General features: G+C 34.9%; 1 protein-coding gene across 1 annotated transcript in view; it reads left to right on the forward strand.

The window, feature by feature from the left end:
• Positions 1 to 2,526, forward strand: part of Kcnh5 (potassium voltage-gated channel subfamily H member 5) — a 280,612-nt gene extending 278,086 nt beyond the window's left edge. The window contains exon 11 of the mRNA XM_026385185.2: positions 1,579 to 2,526. Coding sequence (XP_026240970.1) covers positions 1,579 to 2,526 — 948 coding nt within the window. The remainder of the gene's footprint in view (positions 1 to 1,578) is intronic.
• The last annotated feature ends 24,232 nt before the right edge of the window (positions 2,527 to 26,758 follow it).

The following is a 26,758-nucleotide window of genomic DNA, read 5'->3' on the forward strand; positions in this document are numbered from 1 at the left end:
GACTTAGTCCCTGTTCTCGTTTACTTAGGAAGGATAAGAAGTTGTCAACCCTTGAAAGATTTCTAATTAAACTGTGGGTGCTTTGATGTCAGACTTCAAGATTAGTATTACATCTTTTGAAAAGATACGATTTCATGTGCCAATAGAGAGGGAAATATGTTTTGGCCTTTACAGACAATTATTGAATTTAGAGAATACTTATTTTAAAATATAATCATTAATGCTTGATAAGCTGAATTTGGTATATTAATCTAAAATTTAGAAAAATGTTTTGCTACCTAGAAGAAGGATTACTATCTCCCTTACTCTTCAAGTAGTTTCTGGCTAGAAATCAATCAATTATTTATTTATTTATTTATTTAGTTAGTTAGTTAGTTAGTTACCCACCCTGGAAGGTACAGAACCTTTGAAAGGTGATAGTAGGAGGTATTTTGTGGAAGTACAGAGGGGGGAACCCACAAATTCTGAGAGTGTTTTATGGATAGGTATTGTGTGCTTCACATCTATTTCTTCTTTAATCAGTAACTTGGAGAGGGTGAGAGAGGTAAGTAATTTTGCTTGAGTTATAAAATTGTCTAATTCAGAAAGTGTTTTGTCTAATATAACTCCATGTTGAATTTTCCTTTCAGCCTCACCTGCACTTTCTTTGTTTTTCAGGAATCTAAGCAAATAAAATAAGACAAAACTCACCCTTACTAAGTTTACTTCTAAATGAAAATATAGGTATAATTTCCATATAGCCAGCATTTTTATTTCTCTTGATTTTGCATAAGTTTTTCCAAATATTTTCAAAGTACCTTTTGAATAAAGTTTTGTTTATGTATTTGGGATAGCCATCTACCCTCACATGAACTATATATTTAGTTTTATGTTTAAAAGATGAAGAATCAGAATTTGAATAGTCTAATCTCCAGCCCAGGTGGAAGTGTCACAGCATTCTTAGATTTGCTTGAATATTTTTGTGGTAGGAGTTCATATGTTTTTGAGGCAGCTTATGTAATTCATAGCAGTTTGAAATGAAGGCTTAATTGAACTGGTACTTGCCTTAGAGAAACCTTTCCTCATAGATCCTTGTTTTACATCTGGGGCCACATAAATATCTTGATTCCTTACCACTGCGCAACCCAGGTATCATGTTGGTAATCTCTGAATTTCAATACTTTTGTAGCTAAGAACTTTTACTGTCTGACTCCTAAAGAGAGGATGATATTTAAAAAAAAAAAAGGTGTTTCAATTATATTTATGCAAAAAGGTGAAAATATACAAAATATAGGAATGTATTACAGGGAAACTTAAGGGACATATATTTGTTTACTTGTATATGTATACACACGAATATTCAAACACACGTATACTAACGTATACTTACATTGTAGAGAAGAAGCAAAGCCTCAGCTCAGTTGTTTCAGTCACATTCCCCCCACTGACATACAAGGAAATAGAGCACAGCGAGTAAGGAGGTAGTGTTTCCCCTTGAGAAAGGATCTTCCCATTTGTTCAAGGCTTGGTAAACCATGGCATGTCCACAGAGCATCATGCATCATAAATTCACCTCTTTGACTCTCTCCCATTCCACAGATCATCTTCCGAAAAATCAGCGATGTGAAGAAGGAGGAGGAGGAACGCCTCAGGCAGAAGAACGAGGTGACTCTCAGCATCCCCGTGGACCACCCAGTCAGGAAGCTCTTCCAGAAGTTCAAGCAGCAGAAGGAGCTGCGGAATCAGGGCTCCACGCAGAGTGACCCCGAGAGGAGCCAGCTCCAGGTGGAGAGCCGCTCCTTACAGAACGGAGCCTCCATCACGGGCACCAGTGTGGTGACCGTGTCGCAGATTACTCCCATCCAGACATCTCTGGCCTATGTGAAGACCAGTGAATCCCTCAAGCAGAACAACCGCGATGCCATGGAACTCAAGCCCAATGGTGGTGCTGACCCCAAATGTCTCAAAGTCAACAGCCCCATACGAATGAAAAATGGAAACGGGAAAGGGTGGCTGCGGCTCAAGAACAATATGGGGGCCCATGAGGAGAAGAAGGAAGACTGGAATAATGTCACCAAAGCTGAGTCCCTGGGGCTCCTGTCCGAGGACCCCAAGGGCAGCGACTCAGAGAATAGTGTCACCAAAAACCCATTAAGGAAAACGGATTCTTGTGACAGTGGAATTACAAAAAGTGACCTTCGTTTGGACAAGGCTGGTGAGGCCCGAAGTCCCCTGGAGCACAGTCCCATTCAGGCGGATGCCAAGCACCCCTTTTATCCTATCCCTGAGCAGGCCTTACAGACCACGCTGCAGGAAGTCAAACATGAACTCAAGGAGGACATCCAGCAGCTAAGCTGCAGAATGACTGCCCTGGAAAAGCAGGTGGCAGAAATCTTAAAAATACTGTCAGAAAAAAGCGTACCCCAGACTTCTTCTCCCAAATCCCAAATGCCACTCCAAGTACCTCCCCAAATACCCTGTCAGGATATTTTTAGTGTTTCCAGGCCTGAATCACCTGAATCTGACAAAGATGAAATCCACTTTTAATATATACATATACATATATATTTGTTAATATATGAAAACAGTATATACATCTATATACATATGTGTGTATATACAGTATATACATATATATATATATATTTTCACTTGCTTTCAATATGATGAACACAATATGGATTTTGATATGTACATATTGCATGTCCAGCTGGATTCTGGCCTGCCAAAGAAGATGATTATTAAACATAGATATTGCTTGTATATTATGCAGTTGACTGCATGCACACTTTACATTGACATTTATTTATATCCTCTATTCTGTAATTTTAAAATGTATGATTTTTTTGTTAACTAAGGCAATGTAATATTTGAAGAATCAGGGTCCAACCTGCCAATGTTGCCATGACAAATTTGATCTCAGGCTGAGTATATCAAGCTATCATTTCTTCAATGTTATGTTAAGTTAAATTATAGACTAATGCCAAGGAAGTACCATTTTATGATCTCTTTCCATAGATATTTTTCTGTAACTTAGTGTTAGGTTATTTTCCCCTCCATTTAAATACTGTTTTATTGCCTACGTCAGATAGCAGTGTGGGGTATTGAGAACTTATTGCTATGGGTTTTGTGCATGAATTGCATTTTCACTCAACTATACCTCTCCTTTTTTAACGTTATACTTAGATAGTAATCATTAGCTCTTATGTAAGGAAATCCCTACTGCCTCCGTCTTGGAGAACAGCCGCCATCTTGTAAGCTGACATTATCAATACCATGAACACTCAACTACTCATATAGTGTATATTATTATAAAAATACTGCACCACAGGGTATAAGGGCCTTTTGATAATTCATGTTAGAGATGCCAATTTTCCAAAGGTGATGAATGTTCTACATTTGTATTTTTAAAACTTGTTCAAGGGTGTGAGGTTGAAAGGTTCCTTAGCAAAATAACATACAAAAAAAAAATTATGTAAGTGTATGAAAAACTTACCTATTATGATACAGAATTAAAAAAAATAATGTACACTGATAGACATGTTCTGTTGCGTATCTGGAACTAAAAAAGAATGTCACATGATTGCTGACACATGATTCTGACTGTAGAGATGATACAAGAAATGTGGAAACCAGCAACCAATGGAGAGATAGATGTTAAGTTGTTCAACTCAGTTAACTGCTTTTCTATGATTTTTTCTGGTTCCAGTTTTGTAAAGCCTTTTTGCACAAAGTTTACTGCTGGATTCCTGCTGAGTTAATACAATAGACTACCATGGCTCAGGCAGATCCACTTACAAATGGGGGTAACTAAAGACTGAATGTCATTGTCTTTGGGGTCACAAATCCTCTTCTTAGAAAGTGCCTATTATCAACTAAAAAAGAAGTAACAAAGAGTTGTGTTGTCTATAGCTAGTCTTTCCAGTGATATGCATTGAAACAGAATACACATTCCTTTGTAAGAACCCAGGAGAATTTGTTTCTTTCAACTGAAGTACATTTTTTGAAGATGTTCAGAAAGGTATTCTTTTCAATTAGTGCATGCATGGCATTTAATATTGGGAGCAGGGGAGTTAAATAACGAGTATCAAGTTGAAAATATATATATCAGTAATTTGTATATCATGGGACATATATGTTGACATATAAGATGATGGCAGAATCAAAAGAAATATTTTGGTTTATTATACCCATTTTTTTATGAGCTTTTGTAATTATCTTCCAGTTTCCCCAGTCAAATCTATTAAAACTGAAGGACAAGTTATCATCATTAGACTGGAGAAGTGTGAAACAGTAATTTATTTTAAAATGTTGCTATTTTAAAATTTATGTTTGAATTTCTTTATGAATCCTGAGGTGTGCCTGTTTAGGAGTCTCAAAACATGTGTTAAATACCATAGCTTCTTTCTTTTCTTTGTGCAAATAACTTCCATTTCCCATGATGGAAGTTTTCAGGGGAACATATTTCCGTGCTATGCTATGCTACAATATCTACCTACCATAGGCACAAATAATAATAATTATTGTTGTGGAATCAGTCTTGGAATCAGCCTTGAAATTGAGTTGTTTTTTTTTTTTCATAGTGAGGCTAGTACTTTTATCTTGACCTTTGATGTTCATTGAATTTCAGGATAACTTTTTGTTTGTTTAAGTCAAGTTTAGCTAAAGTTTTTAAAGATGAATGAGTACTAAAAACAATTTGAGTACAGAAATTGTTAGCTTTAATCACGTGCTTCAAAAATAATAGTCAATGTAAACTGTAAGAGAATGACTGTGAAATAGCAGGATGATTTGAAGTTGCCAGCTACACCTTTGCAAACGGATGCAAATATTTGTTGCATTCTGACATTGACTCGGTTTTACCTAATTAACATATAATATTAGTCATGTTGTATTCTCTATCTAAATATATTTTTCATATAGGTGGGAAAGAAACAGTGGTTTTGAGCTACTCCAGGCTGTCAGTAAGGGGGAATGCATCAACTGTTTATTTATGGTGCAGTTATCACGGTATTCTTTTTCAGACATCTCAGTCCTCTGTGTGCATGTCATGATGCGGTGCTGAATGCACTCTGCTGTTTTCAGCAGGAATGCATGTATTCAGCAAACATTGTATATAGAGTAGTTTTTAGGTTCCCAGGCTTCACAATTCTTCACAGTAGCATTTACTCCAATTTGAATAAATGGTAAACACTTGCTTTAATACATGCAATAATCATGATACAATCAAGTTCTGCGTCGCCTCAACCAGCATATGGACAGTTGAGGCTTTATGGAGGACCAAATCACTGCATGTTTTATTCCTACACTGTATAGATGCTCTTGGTGCATCCAGAGTAAAATTTTTACTATTATACTTCTGAACAATGTACTAATAAGAGTAAATGGATATGTATTTAAAATCCAAACATTTTTTCCAAAGCAGCATACACATCTTCAATACTTTTCTATGATGCTATTAGTATAGAAGATCAGATGCTGTATCCTGCACAGGTGGTTGTAACATAACAGCAAAAGTCAAATGAAATTGGAAATGTGAACTTTGTATCATAACAGCAAGTTTTATCATCAAGTGTATCAAGATAGTGTTGCATTATATGTGATCCAGTATATGAAGAACTAACAATAAAAGGCAAATAGAAATCCAAAAGGTCAATGACAATACCAAAGCTTCTGGCATCCCACACTGATGTGAATGGTACTTAAAACTGTTCAGGCAAGGTGATTGAATATAGACTCCTACTTTAACAGTTAAAATGGAAAAAAATTATTATGACACTGGTTTCATCTCACATGAGTACAGGAGTATAAATATTCTAAGTATTAAGATAAAAACCAAACAACCAACTTAGTGTGGATCACAGGACAGAACATTTAAAACCTGGAGTTGAAAATTCTCCCTAGGACCAATATACATTTCTACAGAACCCAGAAATTTAGTAGGAATATTGATTATGACAAATAACTAACATGTCGTTTTGAAAATTAAACTCACTGATACCCCAAAACAAATCACATTTCCCCTTAGCTTTAAAGAGATTTTATTCACCTGTGAGATCTGGTCCTTTGATGTTATATTTGAAATAACCAAAATTTTCAACCCCCCTTTTCTCAAATAAAAAAAAATAGTCTTCAGAAAAGTGATTGTTTTGAAGTGTGCAGTGGCTGATACTTGTAAAATTATTTGTCCTATTTCTAATGAATTCTACTTTCTTGTAAATTTTTTCTTTTGAGTTATTTTCTCTGATTCTCTTTTTCTAAATCATGTAATTAATGAGAAAATTTGTCTAGAATGTATGTATCATACAAGGATAACTCTAAAATATGAACATTTTGTAATTGTGAGGATGTTGTGCTTTAATATTTCTTTATTAGATATGCCTGTTTCACTTGTGATTCTTGCTGGGAAGAGGAGAAGAAAGATTTTTTTTTTTTTAAAACACCCTAGGACAGATATCTGGGATCTTTCTTGAATTCTGAATCTAGCTTTGTCACAATCTAGCAGGGTAATTTTGGGTGTGGTAATTGTTTTTAGTGTGCTCAGCATTTCAACTTCTTCATCAATGAATACTAAAACAAAGCTCAGTACAGAACCCTTCTTACATCAAGATGCTGTTATTTCTCAATGGAAAGTAATTTTTCTGTCAGATGAAACTCACATTAAGGCAAATTATCTTTTTTTTTTGTAGGATATAAACCATGATGTGCCCTCCATCTTTTAGGCTTTGGAAGAAATTTTTCTGAATAGAGGTTGTTGGTGAGAGTTGTAGGTTGCTAAATAATTCTCAGCCAGTTACATGGGAGCATGAGACTTGCACATTTTCTGGAAACTTAGAATTATTAGTCAAGTAAATATGGAGAAAATGAAGGTTTTTGAAAGTGAAAGAGGGGTAAATTTTATAGCTTTTCATATTCAATTTAATCAAATTGCTCAGCAGAAATTTTCAATTTTATGAAAAAAGCATACAAATTGTTAAATATTCAAGGTATTCATCCTTTGTCTTCTTATATAAATATAACCGTGATTTACACAAGATAAGTGATTCTACGTGGACAGATGTTCTTACAACAAAATTCTTAACTACAAAAGAATCCTTTCTAATGACCAATAGGTTTTCCAATGTGTATCTTGAACTTAAAAGAACAGGATAAATAAAGGAAAGCCATATGAATGGCATTGAAAACTACTAATTTGATGTATATTAAGTAACAATGTTTTAACTTAGAACATTATGTGATTACTTTTTAAATATTTATTCTTAAGTTTTAGGTGGACACAATATCTTTATTTTACATTTATGTGGTCCTGTGGATTGAACCCAGTGCCTCGTGCATGCTAGGCGAGTGCTGTACCACTGAGCCACAACCCCAGCCCCATTATGTGATTATTAATATTGGTAATTGGAAGAAGCTACTTATAGTCTTTGATTTTTGTAATATTTGTTCATTCTGCAAAGATATGTCTGTATCCTATACTCAAACTATTATTGCTACATACATCATAGTTAATTTATTATCACTACATTTTCTATGACCTTTTGAGTAAAGAAAATAAGAGGATATAGAAACAACAAGGAAATATTTATGCATTGGAAGCAATATTTATATCTCTCATTAGGTTTTGCTAATCATTTCCATCAAACCACAACTTAAAAATGGATATTACAAGTTAAGAATTATGCATATTTTGAAAGCACACATAATTGCCCATGTTAAAAAATACATTAGTTTTAAATGCCTTGTATTTTTGAGTAGAGTTCAAGAGGGTTTAAGGGCATTGGTCATCACTGGCCTTGACATTTTTACTATCCACTTCAATCCTTCCTATTTATTTGTTAAGTGATTAGTAATATTTATATTTCGATCCACCAAAGGCCTGTGACATTACAACTGGTAGCTGCTTTACATATGTATTCTTCACGTATGTAAATAAGTATTTTCAATCAGCTTTCAACATAAACTTTGTGCTTATAGTCTAAACGTATTAGCAGCTTACATTACAAAATCTTTATGACTATGGCATGGCATTTAGTATTTTTTTAGAGAGTTGATAAAGATCAGTTTGTCACTACAGAAAATATTCATCTTACCTTGGCCTAAGAAAACACAGATTAATAATGTCCAGGGAGCTACACAATCAGAAAAAAATCAAGGATTCAGGTTTTAAATAGGTTACTGGTGCCAGGCTGCGTGGATGGTGGGAGTCCAATCAGGCTTCATATATGGATCTTTGGAACAAATCTATAAAGAGGAGCACTGTGGAGGTTGCAATATAGATGCACGTAGAAGTAAACATGATCATTGACAATGTTTATGGATGCAATCAGAGCAACTGCGGCAAGCTTTGTAAATTTTTAAACTGTTTTAGCTTAACTTTACTATTGTTCTGTGCAAGTATATGCAGCTTTCTCAATGAGAGGAGTTAACTAAGTCTGGATCTGATATTTGTTGGAAAAAACATGAAAGCATGGGTAGGGAGCAAAAAACAACAGGAACATTGGAACAGAAACAAACACATAGCTTCCATATTTCTTTATTTAAAGCATATTTTCTCGTTGGCACATCACCAAGCAAAATGAAAGAACAAATTCACATGCATTTTTCCAAGTGTCAAAAAGTATTCAAATATTTAAGTAATATGAATTACTAAACTTAATGCAATCCTAAGTTTTGAACAAGAAATGAATTCAAATATATCTATATTGCATATAATATTCTTTAGTATTATTTTTTCTTTAAGCAGAGGATTTCTTATGTTTGTAGTACACAATAAGTAACTTGTAAAACATGCAGTTTTCACAGGTCATAGAACCACTCTTATTCAAATAAACACGTTTAGGTTTTCTATACCTCTTTCTTGTGAAATTGAGATCTGCAATGAAATATTTTTCTAAAACTCTATTTTCAGATTCATCATCCATAAATTTAATATTCATTGGTATTTTTATTCCTTTCTTTTAGCATTTGCCATCTACTCTGCTAAGGCATCTATTATTTTTCCCCAAAAATTTACAGGTTTTCTTATCTCCTGGATTTCACCCAATTTTTCTCATCAAGAATATTTCCAGAACTAGAGACTGGATAGTAAAACTAATGACTTTGCTCTTAATTCTCTTCCTGAAAATGTAAGTTAGTATGTTTCACATATTTAAAAGACTATTTTTATATTAGTACAAAATACTTTCTAAGTTTCAGTGGTTTTATTTTCCATCCTCATTACATTTCTCCTCAAATCACTTAAGAAAGACTTTGAAAAATTCTTCCCTGCCCATAGGTCTCATTTATACCTTGAAAATGGTAAAAATAAATCTTTATGATATTCTTTGTGTTATTTCTTTTATGAAAAAGTGATGGCATAATCCCTACAATTTCAAAAATATATTTCATAGATTACAGTCAGAATAAATTTGGGGGGGGGGTCATAAAATCTGTGAAGATGAGAAGTGTTAAAAAAAAGAACACTTTGGATTGGCAAAAAAATTTAATTGAATGATGATACCTAATTAAATCTAACAAATCAATTTGTTAAACAGTATTCACGGTAATTATTATTAAGAACTTTAATCTTCAAAGCATTTTATGCAAAACAGTTGGTTCTCAGCCATCTGGTGAGGGCAGAAAGTATCTCACCAAAGTCCAAAGGCCACAGAAACAGTATGGAATTCTCCCACAGTTTCATTATTGTCCCTCTCCACATCTCAAAACACTTGGGAACTCATATAAACAAACAGAGCGTTTCCTTCTACATAGAGTTTGGCAGATTTTTTTATTCTTTATAGAGCATTTATTTACCTTTATTAAACTGCATGATGGAGTTTGGGAATATTTGAAAAATTATTTATGTAAAGAGAAAATAGCTATACATCTGTATCAACATACTTGTTTACATGGTGTTAGAATATGTAGATGGTTCTAGATTCTAACTAAAATTCTGAGTTATGTAGGGAAGGGGGACAAAACTAGAATTTCTTATGCCTTCTATGTATCAAATGTAAGAATACTGGTCTGTGTTATAACTCGAGATTTTTTATCTCTTGATTTTTAAGATGAGACCGATGTGTGTGCATGTTTTCTTAGGGTCAGGACCATTTGGATTGGGAACCAGGACGATGATGCAGGCAAGGTCTGAGAGAAGACTGAGAAAGATCTTTTGGCTTTTGTATCCTTAGGCTTAGAAGTCAAACAGTAAGATATATACTGAGTGCTCACTATACTAAGCACTTTATTTAGACTAACAAAAGTAACTCTTGCATCAATTCTATGAAGAAATAGGTTCCAGAACTTGTCCAGCATAGCAATAGCTACTTAACTGCTCACTAAATAGTAAAGTTGAGATTGTAACACAGGCAGTCAGACCTTGGAGAGAAAACTTCATCTTACAGAAATGACATTGTAATCATAAATTCCAAGTCTTTCAAGACTTATAAAATTTCCAAGACTTATAAAATTTCCTTAAGTTAAAATAATTAAAATAAATGTACCCTATAATATTAATGCAAATATTTGCTTTTTTCATAGTAGATCAGAACATAGGGCAGAAGTTGAAATCATAACTTGTATAAGTAGAACGTGTCCTGTTCCAGCAATGGAATTTTCCTTCACTTCTCTCAAGTTGAAAGTCAGCAGTAGAATTAAATTGGCAAATGTAATTCTAAGTAAGAAATAAGTTTGACATATGATCACTGGTATCAATATTTTCTTTTCTAGTTGAACTTTAAAGAGGTAATGAATAATGGTCAAGGAAAGTAAGATATTATCCAGATTTTTTCTATAATTCATTTTTAATATTAAGATTTGGATGAGACTTGAGAAAGGCTTTATTTCAAAATTTTATTTTATTTTTTGACTCACTGAGTTTTAATATAGATTATTCAGATCTTTTTATTGGTTATACTGATGTTGGCTTCTAGTCCAAATCACTATTAAAATAAATGCATCCTCCAAATGAAATGTTTGTGATTAGAAGGGCAATTTGTTTTCTTATTTCCAAATTTAATGAGCTTGTTGTACATATATTTGCTTAAGAGATATTAAGTAATTTTCTCTAATGAAAAAAATGTTAATTTCTAAACTGGCATTTATTTGTTCTACCCTTTGATATCTTTAAAGCAAATGTCTTGAGATAAGGAGGAAAAAATAAACAAATGAGATATTACTACATTATACTCTGGGATTCTCAGTCCAAATCTTCTTGTTTTCACTTTGTTAATAACAGGGTTGGAGGTAGCCATGAAAAGAAACATCCTGCTTCTTTCTTAACTGTGGAGGACCCCAGTGACACTGTCTACAGATTTTGATAGTTGGCTCACTTCCACCCTGGCTTCTACATAATCACTGTGTTTTTACTTAAACAAGGTCATGGACTTGTGTTGATTGCTAAGACATTTGGTCAAAGAACAATTGACCTAAAAATGCAACCTGTGGTCATAGTTATAACTATGGGAGGAACAGGGAGAAAGGGGAAAGAATAGCAGTTGCTTCCTCTTAATGATTTTTCTCTGTGTTGTGCCTTTTTAATAATTTTTGTTAGTTTATATAGTATGTGTCATGACCACTAAGATTTTAATGAAACATTAGGAAGAAGTTTGAAAGCTTGCTAAATTATTGTTTTAAATAAATGAGGGCTCCCCTACCCATCAACAAATTTAGAGTATCTAGTTTTGACCTGGAAGCCCAGGTCCCTAAGCACTTACCTGTTTGGGATGCATCTTTATTGGGTAAAGACAGGATGATCTGACCACTCTGTCATTTATGCAGAATCACTGCCTGTTGAGTGACCAGAAGGCCAAAAGATCCACCCTGATGCCTGAATAAAGAGTAATCATAATAACTGATATAAAAAAAAATTCCTTGCCAAATATTTGATCTTTATTGTCAGATCATTTAACTATTTCTTTCCATGGTCAGACTCTCAATGAGTTAAGGAAATTGGGCTTCCTGACTAAAAAACCTAAAGATAATTGTCAATCACAAAGCTGTTGGTGTCACAGGCTCCTCATCAAGTTTTACAACCAAAGTAGGATAGAAAGATTTTTAATGAGGTCATGAGTGAGCAAATAGGAAGGAGAGCTAGCTGACAAACCATGCAAAAATCACAATAAAGATTCATTTTTAATTCCATGTCAAAGAAAGTTGGGTAGACATTGAGTTTCTAATGTTGGTATATTATGTCCCAGCTCTGAATCATCAACTTACACAAAATGCAAATGTACTTTCATTTAAAATCATGATTAACCTATTTCAGTTTTAGAAAAATTAATGTTGCAAATTGCCTTTTGATCTTGCAGGCATGTCTTCATGCTGTGATTCTCATGATCTTTGTCAGTTAGGTTGACGTGTGCTGTTCGCTCACATCCTTTGGTTCACTGCACTGGCATCTTTATTCAGGAAATCTCCTCCCATCTTAGGACCTATTCACAGTAAACAGAAGAAGGAACACACACTTTGTTAGGAACAGATTTTGCAAATGATGGCTATCACATTGAGAATTGGAAACCAATTTAGAATCATTTCTCCCCTAAAACCTTCCATTTGATTTACTGAAAGAGCAATGACTTCTAGAAATGCTTGGTACTCAGACAACACAAATTACAATATGAATATTTATGACATAGGGAAAACTACAGATTCTTTTTATTCTATGTTTTTGTCACTTTGTTTACACTAGTTGCTTCACTTTGTATACTAGAATATAAATTCCTGACTGTAACGCTGATGTTACGATGGGAATTTATTTTTGTAAATCCATAAATGCTTTTGCCACTGCAATCATATTTGTGAGAACTTCGGGATATTAAAAAATGCCTCTTCCTTTAGGGTTAATTCCCTGGAAATAATTGATATAGGTGTGGACCACGGAAATAATGAAAAAACCTCATGCAAGATATTTTAATACCATTATGCTAAGCAGTACTTGTATGCAGTTTTCAAAATCTGATTCATGCTAAGCAGATCTTGTTTTCTACTTAAACCAAGGTACTGAAACATGTAATATTGAAATTTTGTATGTACTGTTGACTTATTACCTGATGGCTAAAAGGATGTGTGAAAAAAATTTAAATTTGTGACTTTAGGTTCAATTCTGGAAAACTTGTGATCAAAATTCTTTGCAGTTGGGAAGTTTATAGTGATTATCACTTTACTTAAGGTTTGTTCTCAAGAAATAGTCATTTAAAAAAGTGAATTGGCAGGTGGAAGTTTCTAACCCAATAGAATTATGGGTTTTAGCACAATAAATATGCTATATTTCATCAGGGAGGATTAACTTTGATTTTTTTCACACTTTATTTAAATGTGGATATTTTTTCATGATACAGAATAAAATGTGCATTTTATGGAACTTGTTTGAATTGGGTCTTTCTTGGAAATTCCTGTTTTTAACTTGGTTGGATACATAAAGAGCCCCACAATACAAAAACAGGAAACAATGGATTTAGGGAAAAGTCTTTTGATATTTTAGCTTTGCCAATGTTACTTTTAAAATATTTTGCTCTGATAAATTATACTGGCTTGTATATAAGTAAGAAAATTGAAATAGTATCATATCAGAAGTTAACATTTTAAACCTAGCAGGAAATTTGATTTAGAAGGTCTCTCTCCACCATAAATGATAATGATCAGATCTAAATAGAATTGGAGAAATTTTTATTTTAAAATGGTATTTCTTTTAATGTTCCTTAATTCTATTAATATATTAAATTCTATTAATGTCATGACATTATGAGTTTATTTTAAGGTGTACAAAGATGAAAATATTTTTGTATTTTTTTAGAAAAATCATGAGTGATTTTGTCACTATCTTTTATTATTATTATTATTATTATTATTATTATTATTATTATTATTTTGGTACTAGGGATTGAGCGCAGGGATGCTTAACCACTGAGCTACATTCCTAGAGCCCTCCACCCTTTTATATATTTTATTTAGAGCCAGTGTCTTGCTTAGTTTCTCAGGGCCTCTCTAAGTTGCTCTGGGTGACTTTGAATTTATGATCCTCCTGCCTCAGCCTCCCAAGCCACTGGTATTACAGATGTGCACCACTGTGCCTGGCCATCACTATCCCTTATTAAAAAGCAAAAGCTTAATAATATAGGAAGATTTTAACATAAGAACTACAATTTTTTCTAATTAAGGAAACATAAGTTTAATTAATTTTTAACATCCCTTGGAAGAGTTATTCAGGCATATTTAGTTGTTCTCCAAAACTATATTTTAATTGGAGAGAAATTACATAAAATTTCTTTTCTGCTATGGAATTACTAGGGTATAATTGGGGGGGGCGGGTTTCAGACTCAGCTATCAATGATACGGGAACCAAGGAATGGTAATCACACAGAACTAAAGAGGTAATCAGAGTGGAGGGGTGTTTTCTACACAGATTTTCTTTAGCAAATGTCTCCACTTTTTGTCCCTCAATTCTTTCTTGTTTCCTTCTATGCACATACTGTCTACCATTCATCAATTAATTACAATCTTTTCTTATAGTTCTGTGGTAATAACTCAGTTGAGAAAGATACCATGTTCTCAAAACATGATAAAACATACAGATTTTCATGAGAGAACACCCAAGTACTAAATGCCAATAAATCAGGATGATACCAAACTTTCTATCCTATGGGATATTTCTCCTGGGATTGTGATGAAGGATGGAACACATTTTAACCTTCCAAACCTCATTTTCAAGGCCAGCGTGCGTCCACTCCCAACCAGCAAAGGCTTTGCTTTGTCAGATTGTTGAAGACCGTTTTCCCATATCGAGTTGAATACATTTTGTTTAATCTAAACGAATCAGCACAATGTGCTTTCATTTGATTAAATAAAGTTATGTCCAATCCAGTGACTCAGAATCAACTTCTTATGGCTGAAAGGGACATTGGAAGTGAATCAGCACAACTACTTTGAGAAACAAAGAAACCAAGAACTGGCAAGGTAAGTAACCCCGGAAGTTATATGAATACTTAGAGGAGGAGCTGGGACTAAAATCCAGTTGTATTGACACTGAGTCTGAACTTTTTACCACTGTATCACAAGCTTCTGGGGTTTTCCACAATGTAACACACACACACACACACACACACACACACACACACACTCAATCACTCACTCACACACACACTCTCACATGCACTTTAGTTGATGTTATTGAAGATGCTGCTTGTCCCATCTTTGTTGCTGCAGATTAATAGTTATGTGTCCAAGTATGTGATTCAGATAAAGATGCATGTGTCCTCTATTTCAGTTTTTGCAAATTAATATTAGTATCTCATAAAAGGTCTGTTTTATCTCTTTGATACTAAGATTGCTATTTAGCATCCTATACTCAGGATATTCAGTGTGCAACTAAGAGTTTTAGAATCAGAGCTAGACAGATCATCAGTTTGTTATATCTGGATAAGGCTACTTAGTTTGCCCAGACTTCAAGAATACTTAAAAAAGATTGTTCGGATGCTGACTACCTCAGATCACTGTGAGATGAGTTGAAACTGGAAGTTTGGGGCTTCTTGTCTCCTGTGGGACCATGAGTGCACCAAACACAGCTTTCTGTTTTGATTCTGTTCTCAGATGCCCAGACTTAACTCTTTCAGTGTGTATATGCACACACGTATGGGCAGATGACATTTTCTTTGGTTCTTAAAATTCTCTAGGACTATTCCCATGAAAGAGTCATGAGTATCTATGTTCACAGTTTATAAATAACAGTGCTTAATACAATTAATTAGTGGCTGGTGGAGAAGTACTAGCCTCTGGTCATCTGGTGTCATTTGGCTCTTGAACCAATGTTACTCCCACCTTCAGCTAAACCCAAAGCATGGGTTGTCTTCTACAGCTGAATATTCTGTTTGAAGCCCAATGTCAGATTTTCTGGAAACACTTCGAGCTAATGCCCAGTGAGCAATTCACTGATTGCCAGGAATGTGCCAGGAACAAGACCTGGGTCTTAGAAGGAAGGCAGAATTTTAGCTCTTTCAGGTCTATAAGTGTCCATGTTCTCTGCTGTTAACACCCTTCCCTCAACTCTTAACAATCTGAGACAGGAAAGAAGGGAGATTTTCAGAGCCCCAGATCTCTGCAGCGTGCAGATGCTCTCTCCTCTTCCCTGTAGTTTTCCACTCTGCTAAAAGCTGGGCTAGAAGAAGAAACACTGCAGGTAACCTTGAGCTGGTAGGTTTGTGGCTCCCTGCCTGACTGAAGAGTCTCCCTTCCTGACATGATACTGGGACTACCTTCCAATACTTACAGTGTCCCAAGACCTGCCTCCCTCCCGCATACATCCTGACAGGGGGCTTGTCTGTAATGCTCACCAAACTGCATCTGTTGTGTTTTTATTCTCATTTTTCTTGTTTTAGTGAATTGATTTTGATATAGAACCAAGTTCTCACTATTTTGTATGTGGAATATGAAGAGAAAAGGAAGAACTAAGGCAAGATACCAAACAATCCCCTTTCACCCCCTGGCAAAAGTGGAGGGAAGGCAGGGAGCAATTTGCCTTTTAGGATATTAGCAGCAATTTAGATGCTTCTGTGCTGGAGTGGCCAGGGCCCTCTTTTTCCTCTCCCTTTTCTCTGCTTGTGTGTACTTCATGCTTTGTGTAGCCTAAAGTAGGTTGGGGAGAGACCAAATGAGATAATAGCAGTGACAGTGCTTTGAAAAATATAATGGGCTTTACACAGCTTGAGATTTTCTCTATTTGCCATTGATTATCCCAGGAGTCAAGAACTTACTGAGAAGTACAGAACTTATTGAGAAGGAACCATAAATATTAATAACACATTTGACACCCAGCGCCTAGTGAAGTTAAGGTTTTCATACACACACACACATGTACATATATATGTATATACATAAACATATGCATACATGTGTGTACATATATATTTTCATATATATATGAAAAATTGGGCAAGTTCAAAATTTGTACAGAAACAAAATCTTGAGTACTTGCACTTGCCTGTCAACTATAAGGTGGAAAGCAAACACCACCCATGCCCTCCTTTAACACTTTAACATATGGGCTATAAGTTCATTAATCTTAAAATTAAATGAAAATTCTTCAGAGAGCAGTATTATTTGAGTTTTTCACTTTCAGAATTAGTTACAATATTTGATGAGATTTCTGTTGCACGGATTAGGATTTGGATGTTGTTCGATTCTATCCTGATTTAAAATTCAGAGCTATAAAATAAATTCCCAAATTTCATGCCAAAGTACTAGAGAGGCCACTAGACATTGTGTTGGTTTAGGATTCTGACTTAACCTGCCTAGGTACACATGAGGGCCTAATGCTGGAGTTGACAATTTGAAGTGTGTATTCCTGACATGATACTGGGACTACCTTCCGATACTTACAGTGTCACAAGACCTGCCTCCCTTCCGCATACATCCTGACAAGAGGTTTGTCTGTAATGCTCACCGAACTGCATCTGTTGTGTTTTTATTCTTACCTTTCTTGTTTTAGTGAATTGATTTTGATATAGAACCAAGATTCTCACTATTTTGTATGGGGAATATGAATTGGTGGATGGATACCTGGATGGATAGACAGGAAGAATTATCTACCATTTGTCAGATAAAGTCCTAGATATTTTTGTGTGTAATAGTCCCAGTGACCCCATTAGAGGGAAAAGTCATAGGCTCTGAGTGATAAACAGCCTTTTCCAATCTAACCTAGAAAGAAAGTATCAGAAAACATTTTCAAACTCAGATCTCTGACTCCAAATCAAGGGTTTTTGTGGGGTTTTTTTTTGCCTCTAAGTGATTCTCAGACCCTTATTAGATACCCAATTTTTATCTCAGTACTCATAGAAATAAATGTTAATATTATCCTTTGGAGAACTGTCTAGTAGTCCAGGATCTTCCCCAGAAAGCCATCATCTGATGAGAGAATGTCAGGTTTTGACCTTGTGCTGCAGTTCTGAAAGCAGGACAAATGCTTATTTCTGTCTTCTGTCATGCTATCCTTATTCACTGATATGGAGTATTACCATTCACAGCATCACTTTAGTATTTTCTTTGCATGATGGCTCATGTTGCAAAGTCACACAGGAGGATTGACATCCCTATGGGACACTTTGGTGATATAAGTTACTTAAAAGATTTATGTTTTATTCTTCCTTATAGCTCCCTGCTGTGTTTAGAAGTATGCACTACACACAGACAGTTGCTACAATTAAAGTCAAGAAGGAATGATTAAAATACAATTTTAGCTGAGCGTGGTGGTGCATGCCTGTAATCGCAGCAACTTGTGAGGCTGAGGCAGGATGATCTGAAATTTGAGGTCAGTCTTAGCAACTAAGCTAGGCCCTTAAGCAACTTAGTGAGGCACTGACTCAAAAATAAAAAATAAAATGGGCTGGAGATATGGCTCAGTGGTAAAGTGCCTCTTGGTTTAATTCCCAGTATAAAAAATAAAAACAAAACACACACACACACAAACACACACATTTATTTTTAATTATTTTTTGTAGTTGTAGATGGACAACATGCCTTTATTTGTTTACTTTTATGTGGTGCCCAGGATTGAACCCAGTGCCTCACATGTTCAAGGCAAGCTCTTTACCACTGAGCTATAGCACCAGACCCCACACACTTTTGATGGGAAAAAAAAAAAAAAAAAAAACATGAGCAGATAACTCAGGCAGTAGGTTTACTATTTGGTTTTCTTTTTGCATTCAAGATGAATGAAATATCATAAAACACTTCCAACTATCTGAGAACATGCGTTATGCGATCTCAAATCCCATGTCAACATTTTATTGGTATCTTTGCGCCTCACCGGGCTCCAAAGACCTACCCCAGGTTCTCCTGTCCTGGCAGCGATCTCCCCAGTGGAGAAAGTTCCTTACCTGGCTAGTTCCTCTGTCAGCCAGACTAGCTACACTCCATCAGCCCTCCACTTAACAAGTCCATTTCCCTGCTAGCCCCCAAGGGTATTCAAACAACCAATTATATCCTCCTGTCAGACCCAGGGGTCTTTTGCTACCACAAAGTCTCCCTCCAAAGACCCCTTCTTGTTCTGTTCCCGAGTGCAACCCCAGTGCATCCTGCATGGTGTGCAAGGTCCTTCACCCTCCAGGTTATAAGTGTATGTGACAGTAAATTCTGTCTAATTCATCTGTCCAGCATTTTGTTATGTGTTTGGCCATCTTCTACTTTTTAGCTTGGGGGCTCCCTCCCTCACCAGTGGCATAAATAGGAGGTTGACTGGAACAGAAGGCTAATTCACTTTACTGGAGGGAATTTGAATGTACATCAACTAATAATGGGTCTCAAAAGTTACATTGTATCTCTCCTCACTTTGATGGTTTAATTACATTTGTTGTCAAATGTAGTAATAAAATCTGTATAAATTTGAGATTTTTTTTCTTTGGCAGGTTGCTATGACTTCATAATAAATGGGATTTATTTAGCTTAGATGAGCATCAGCCATGAAGTAAAACTCAGTCTCATTTTTATCTACGTTGACTGCTTAGAGCAAACACATTTCCTTCATTTGTTGAACTTACTGCTGGAGTTTGTTGAGGTAATAAAATGGAATTAATGACATTTTATATTTTTGACAATGTCTTCACTATTCAAGATACCTTGAATTTTCTATGTATTAGCAGATAGGCACTTATTTATACAACTTGATGGTGAAAAAAAAATAATTACATACTTTTTCAAAGTTTCTACACAATTTGTTGACCACTCAAAAGGGTTGGAACTGTCCATGTAGACCTATAGTTCTCAATTGGGGGGCAGTTTTGTTCCCAGCATCCATTTGACAATTTCTGGGAGCATTTTTAGTCATCTAATTGGGGAAGAGTGTTACTGGTATAGTGAGTAGAGACCAGGATGATGCCCAACATTCTACAAGGAACAGGACAGCCCTCCCCGCCAGGCATTATCCAGCCCTAGATGTCTGAGGCGCTGAGGTGGAAACATCCTACTTTAGATACCTATGGCATACTCGTTTCCCTTTTTCAAATTATAAAACTCATAATGTGAATGATTGGACCCACAAATGGAATCTAGTTGTCTTCTTCAGAAAGAAGCCCCTGAGAAAATTCTTAGAAATAAACTCAAGCACCACAATAGAAGCTGGGGCTATGGCATGGCACCCCCAGTTTTCAGCCTTTTCAGTGTATATGTCATCTACACCCCACTGTCCTTTCCCACCTGATGGAATAGAGCAGACCACTCTGCCATGGTGGAACAACAACTCTCAATCCAATGGTGCACCTTCCAGCTCAGCATAGATCTTTCAAAATATTTTTAACTGTTTTTTAAGTTGTTCTAATTAGTTATCCATGACAGTAGAGTGTGTTGTGACACATTATACACAAATGGGGCACAACTTCTCACTCCTCTGGCTGTACGTGGTGGTGCAGAGTAGTGCAATCACACATGTATATAGGGTAATAATATCTGCCCATTATACTCTCCTTCCCATTTCCACATCCCTTCCCCTCCCCTCTACTTAACTATTCATATATTTATACTGGCTTCCTAAATGTGAAATTTGTACATTGAAATACAATGGATAAGTTTTTAACTTTTATTTTGGTAGAATTTTCTCAGCCATCAAATGACTCTTGTAAGTACCCCTCAAGTTACAAATCAGCCTTTTTTTTAACAAACCAAGTCTGTTATAGTTTAAATTGTAAAGGATCAATAAATATTGGCATAACATGTTTCTCAGCACTCATTATAGTCATTTGAAAGAGAGTCTCCATGGATTAACTGTAGCCAAATTCCTTTCCTCATTTGCTCTCTTTACCTTCTTAGTTGTACACAGCTCTGACTAATTCATTAAAGAATCTTTGGAAGGAGAGTCTATGTTCCAGGCAGCTATGGGCTCTCCTGTGTACACTCAATGCACAATTTATTGAGGATCCTGCTCACGTTCATGTTTCCATTACCACTATTATTGCAAACCTTCCTGAATGTGATGACTTCTACATAATTACATACACATACATCTCATTCATATGAGTGAAATGAGCTTATGAGGCAATTAATAATACTAACTGAATAGCAAACACTCTCATTTCCTTGTGAAATAAAGCAATGTCTAGAAATATTTCTTGACTCCAGGAATCTCATATCCCTTAGCCTTGCTGGTGATTCATAGTTTGTTTACAAATGAGTTTGGTCTGTTATTGAAACATTAATGCCAGGTGCAGAGATCTATTGGAGAACCTGCCATTACAAAACCTTATTGCCTTTTAACAAATAATTTTAATTAAGCATAATTTAAAAAGCATAAATTCACTCATTGTAAGTGAAGAATTTTATGATTTTCAGTGAATTTATATAGCTGTTCAACCATCACCATAACCCAGTTCTAGAACATTTCCATAACTCCAAAATGGTCCCTCATACCTATTTTTAGTCAATCTTCACTGCATGCCAAGTCCCAGGCAATTATTGATCTGCTTTCTGTTTCTATAAATTTGCCTTCACTGGAACTTTTATTTAAATAATATTGTATAATATATTGGTTTTTATGTGTAAACTTCTTTCACTGAAAAATGTTTTGGAGGTTAATCCATGTTGCATGTGTCCATAATTTAATTTATTGCTGAATAATAGCACAATATGCAGTTATACCACACCTTGTTTATCCATTCACCAGCTGATGGACATTTGGATTATTTTCAGTTTTTTTGGTATTAAGAATAATACTGTTCTAAACAATTACATGCAAGTCTTCTGTGTGGACATATGTTTTCATTTGCCATGGGTGGATACATAGAAGTAGAATTACTGGGTCCTCTGGTAAGTGTATTTTTAACTTTCTAAGAAAATACTGAAGTGTTCTCCAGAGTTACTGTACCATTTTACATTTCTATTGGCAGCATACATGATGGTTTCAGTTTCTCTGTAATCTTGCACATTCTAGTGGTTCTATAATGGTATCTTATTGTGATTTGAATGTGCATTTTCCCAATGACTAATAATATTAAGCATTTTTAATGCATCATTTCCATATCTTCTTTGGTAAAATGTCTATTGGAATATACCACATTAAGAGAATGTTAAATCTCTCATCTTTCTTTTGCCTCTTATAAGTACTTTTAAGTTCCATGGGTTAACAATTAATTGATTTTTGATCTATTAGACTATGTTCATTTCAGATATTTTAGTAAATTAGTAGGGAGAGAGGTCAGGCACCCATGCTCTTGCTATTACAAAGCTATTTTACTGCTTAATATGTCTTAATATTTCCAGGAACCCACTTAGACTATGTACTAAATATGGTAGTATGTGCCTGTAATCCCAACAACTCTGTAGGATGGGGAAGACTGCAAGTTCAAGACCATCCTCAGCAACTTAGTAAGACCTTCAGCAACCAAGTGAGATCCTATCTGAAAATAAAAAATAAAAAGGACTAGAGATGTGGCTCAGTAGTAAAGTGCCCTTGGATTCAGTCCTCAGTACCAAAAAAGAAAAAAAAAAACTTTATTATTACCTCAAAGGCTGATTTTGAAAAGGAATTCAGGATGAATTTACCTAAATAAATGCTAAGTTAAACTATAAGAAACATCAAAGGTAAGCACCTTAAAAATTAAAAATAGACATCTAGGAAAGTTTTGCTCCTTGCAATCCAAGGCTATTGTGGCTGGACCTATTACTTTTTCAACTCTCTTTGTTAGATTGTTTATTTTTTGGAAAAGTCACTTAGTGGTTCTATTCACTATTCCCTTCAATAGGCTGTGCTTTTCATTGTTGCGTATTTTAAGTAAAACTAAAATAGATTCTTCTAAATTTATAAAGCAGGATGTATGGTTTTATAACTGTATTCTGTTTAGAAAAATTTTAGTTTGATTCACAAGCTTAAGAAATGCAATTATATGGAATTTAAAAGTCTACCTTTGTTGATTTGTTTTGTAAACTTTTTCCTAGAAAGTTGTAAGGAAAATATTTTTATTGTTTGACTTCCTGGCTATGGGTCATTTTTCCAGAATAATTTGATAAGAAAAATCTTGAGCTATTAGGTGTGAAAAAGAGCATACTTGTTCACACTTAAAGGGGTTTGGTATTGCTCCAAATGAAGTCTTTTGACTTACTTTTTGCTTCAATGTCTCAAACCACAGTAAAGATGAGAAAGAAGATGCCTGTTGAAAGTTTTTCATGTTTTTTTTTTTTTGTCCTGTGCCTATAAAGTTCAAACCGAGTCCTCACTAATTTATACAATGAAATCTCATTCCCATTCTCCTGACTCCATGACCTGGTTCTTTGGAGGCTGAGGCTATATTTCCTGGGCTCCCTTTTTACTTCAATGTCTGGCAGACTAATGTATATAGAATATATCCAGTAATTATTTATTGACTAAACAAATATTGAATGTTATCTTAACATTGTTAAATGTCAACACTATAAAATGTTGAATGAATATCTTAATACCTCACTGGCCTGGCTCACAGTCCTTTGTTCAGTATTTTCAGGTTTCTTCAAATGTGTTCCTTTGAGTTCAATATGGCTAAAATGAATAGACCAACATTGTATATTCTGGCATAATGCTAATAACTTTGTGGAATACGTGGCATTATTAATATATAACCATACCACCATAATATGTGCTTTATTTTACAAACATGCATTAGATACTTATTGTATAAAACGATATGCCTAGAAAGGGAGAATTACAGAAGGAAATAAGAGAGAGATCTTTCCTTTGGAGGAGCTTGGAATTCAGAGTAAGAGACTGACAGGTATGTAAATAATATAAAGGACTAAGTACAAATGGAAGGGATGGGGTAGAGATGCAGAGAAAATATTGATTGTGGAAAGAATCATCCTCCAAATGGGAATATGGAGGACATATTGTGCCCCAACTTGTTTTTCCAGAGATGTTGAACTGCAAGGAGGAAAGAAGGTGAACAAACCCTACTCTTGAGCCTCAGTAATGTGGCTAATGGTCCATCCAGAGTGCACCCTACCCAGTTCAAGGGAGCTGAAGGGCATGAGGGTGATATCCAATATTCCTCCCCTATCTGTGGTTCCACTTTCTGAAGTTACCTCTGGTCTGAAAACATTAAAAGGAAAATTCCAGAAATATCATGAACATTTTAAATTGTGTGCTCTTCTGAGTAGCATGATGAAATTTGCTGTCCTGCTCCGACACACCTGGCTCCTGAATCATCTCTTTGTTCAGCCTATCTATGCTGTATACACTACCCCCCGTTACTCATTTAGAAGCTGTTCAGGTTGTTAGATGGACTGCTGCAGTACTGCAGTGCTGAGCTCAAGCAGTCTTTATTTTATTTAGTAATGGCCCCAAAGCACAAGAGTAGTGATGCCATTTTATTGTATAACAGTGCATTGTTATAATTTTTCTATTTTGTTAATAGTTATTGTTATTAATCTTATCCTATGCCTAATTTAAACTTTAATATAGGTAGGTAAGTATAGGAAAACCTCAGAGTATATATAGGTTGAGTATTATCTATGGTGTCCGGCATCTACTTCAAGGTGTTGGAACAAATCTCCAAAGGATAAACAGGGACAACTATATGTAATTTTCCATACCTGATGTATTACTTTGTCTGAGCATAGGTGTGTTAATTTACCACATGACCCAAGTGATTCAACGTCTTTTCTTAGTTGGTTAAAGATTTAAAGTTTAAAGAAACTATATTTATTTTATTGGATAGCAATAAGATTGAAAAATCTGTGGCCTATAGAAGTAAAGATGTACCATTCTGTTTTCTAACTTTTGAAAGTGTTTTGCCATTCCAGAAGTTCATAAATATTGCAAATATCATCCCATCCCAATATTACTGTCTATTAGTAAATGAAATGTGTATCATTTAGTAGTATCCTTTTGGGTGTAGGGCTGCAAAACCTTTTGATGTCTTTTCAATTCAAAAAATGTATAAAAATTATTTGTAATACTTTCTAGCACTAATTTTTTTATTAATTATCTTTTTGTAGCAATTTGAAGTAATTATAGAAACACAGGCAGTTTATAAGGTAGTACAGAGAGGTCCTGTGTCTCCTCACTCAGTTTACCCCAAAGGTTGTGTTTCACTAATTATAGTTTATGATCACAACTAGGAATTTGATATTGGTACAATGTATATTTGTAGTAGCTGGTCATTGTATCACGTGGGTAGATTTGTCTACCCATCACTGCAGTCACAGTATACAACTACAACATCATCACAAAGATCTCCTTTGTGCTGATATTTTATGGTTGCTCCCTCCTCCCTGCCCCACCCATCCCCAAGACCTGACAACTGCAAATTTTTTTTCCAGGCCTATAGATTGCACCCACCTGTAATCCAGCGGCTGGGAAGGCTGAGGCAGGAGATTGCAAGTTCAAAGCCAGTCTAAGCAGCTAAGTGAGGCCCTAAGCAACTTAGCAAGACTCTGTCTCTAAATCAACAAATAAATAAATAGTCACAAAGTATGTGACTTTTTGAGACTGGCATTTTCCATTCGGCTCAATGTCCTGAAGATCCATGCAAGTTGTTGTATATAGTCATAGTTTATTTTTTACATTGTTCTGCAATGTGAATGTATCATAGTTTGTTTCACCATTTGCAAGCGTTTTGGTTGTTTGTATTTTCAGATTATTACAACTAAGGCTTCTATGAACAACTGTACACAGACTGTTGTAGCAACTTCAGTTTCATTCATCTGGGCTAAATGGTCAGGATACAAATTGCTTAGTCCTGTGGTAAGTGTAGGTGTAGTATTTTAAGAAACAAATTTCTTCCCAGAGTGACTGCATCGTTTTACAGTACCACTAACAATGTATGAGAGCTTCATTCTCCACATTATTTGGTATTGTCAGTATTTATCACTTGAGCTGTTCTAATAGAAATATATTACATGGTAGCTTTAATCTGCATTTCTCTAATGACTAACAAAGTTGAATTTCATCCTTTGATGTCCTTATTTCCAGGGAAATGTCTCTTCATATATTTGTCATCTTCCAATTGAATTTTTTTTGAATGTTGAGTCCTAACTAAGAATTAGTTAAGTATTTATTTTAAATATGAGTCTTTTGTTTGACTTGTAATTTTTTTCTCCCAGTTCATAGTTTGTCTTTTCATCTTTTTTTTTTTCTTCTTGTTTTCAACAAGTTTCACATGCTAGGCAAATGTTCTACCACTGAGCTATAGCCTTAGTCTTTTTTCATTCTATTTACTGGATCTTTCAAAAAGCTGAGTCATTTAATTATTTAATTGTAATTAAGTCCAATTTATAGATTTTTAAATAGGGAAAGTGTTCTGTCACCATGCCTATAAACTCCTCATGTAATCTTAGGTGTTCTGTATTCTAAGTTTTAGATTTTTATGTTTTACATTTAAATCTATGATCCATTTTGAGTTAGTTTTTGTAAAAAGTGTAGTATTTAGATTGGGATTTACTGCTTTGCCTATAGATGTCTAGCTATTTAAAAGCATTTGTGGAAAAACGTATCCTTCCTCCAGTGAATTATTTTTGCTAAGAAAATCAGCTGACTTTATAAATCTGTCCCATTTTTTGTGTCTCTCTGCCAATACCACGTGATTGTGATTACTGGAGCTATATAATAAGACTTAAAACTGGGTAAAGTAATTCTTGCAATTTATTCTTATTTTTTTTCTAGTTTAAAAAAAATCTATTCTGGTTCCTTTCACTTCCCATGTAAATTTTAAAAGAATTTTGCCTATATCTCCAAAAATATGACTGAGCCTTTAAATAAATTTGGGGAAGAATTGATAACTTTGCTATGCCCAGTCTCCCAATCCATAATATAGTTAGTATATCTCCCTGTTTATTTAAGCTTTTGATATCTTTA

Source organism: Urocitellus parryii, chromosome 6, assembly GCF_045843805.1.
Source record: "Urocitellus parryii isolate mUroPar1 chromosome 6, mUroPar1.hap1, whole genome shotgun sequence".
Lineage (NCBI taxonomy): Eukaryota > Metazoa > Chordata > Mammalia > Rodentia > Sciuridae > Urocitellus > Urocitellus parryii.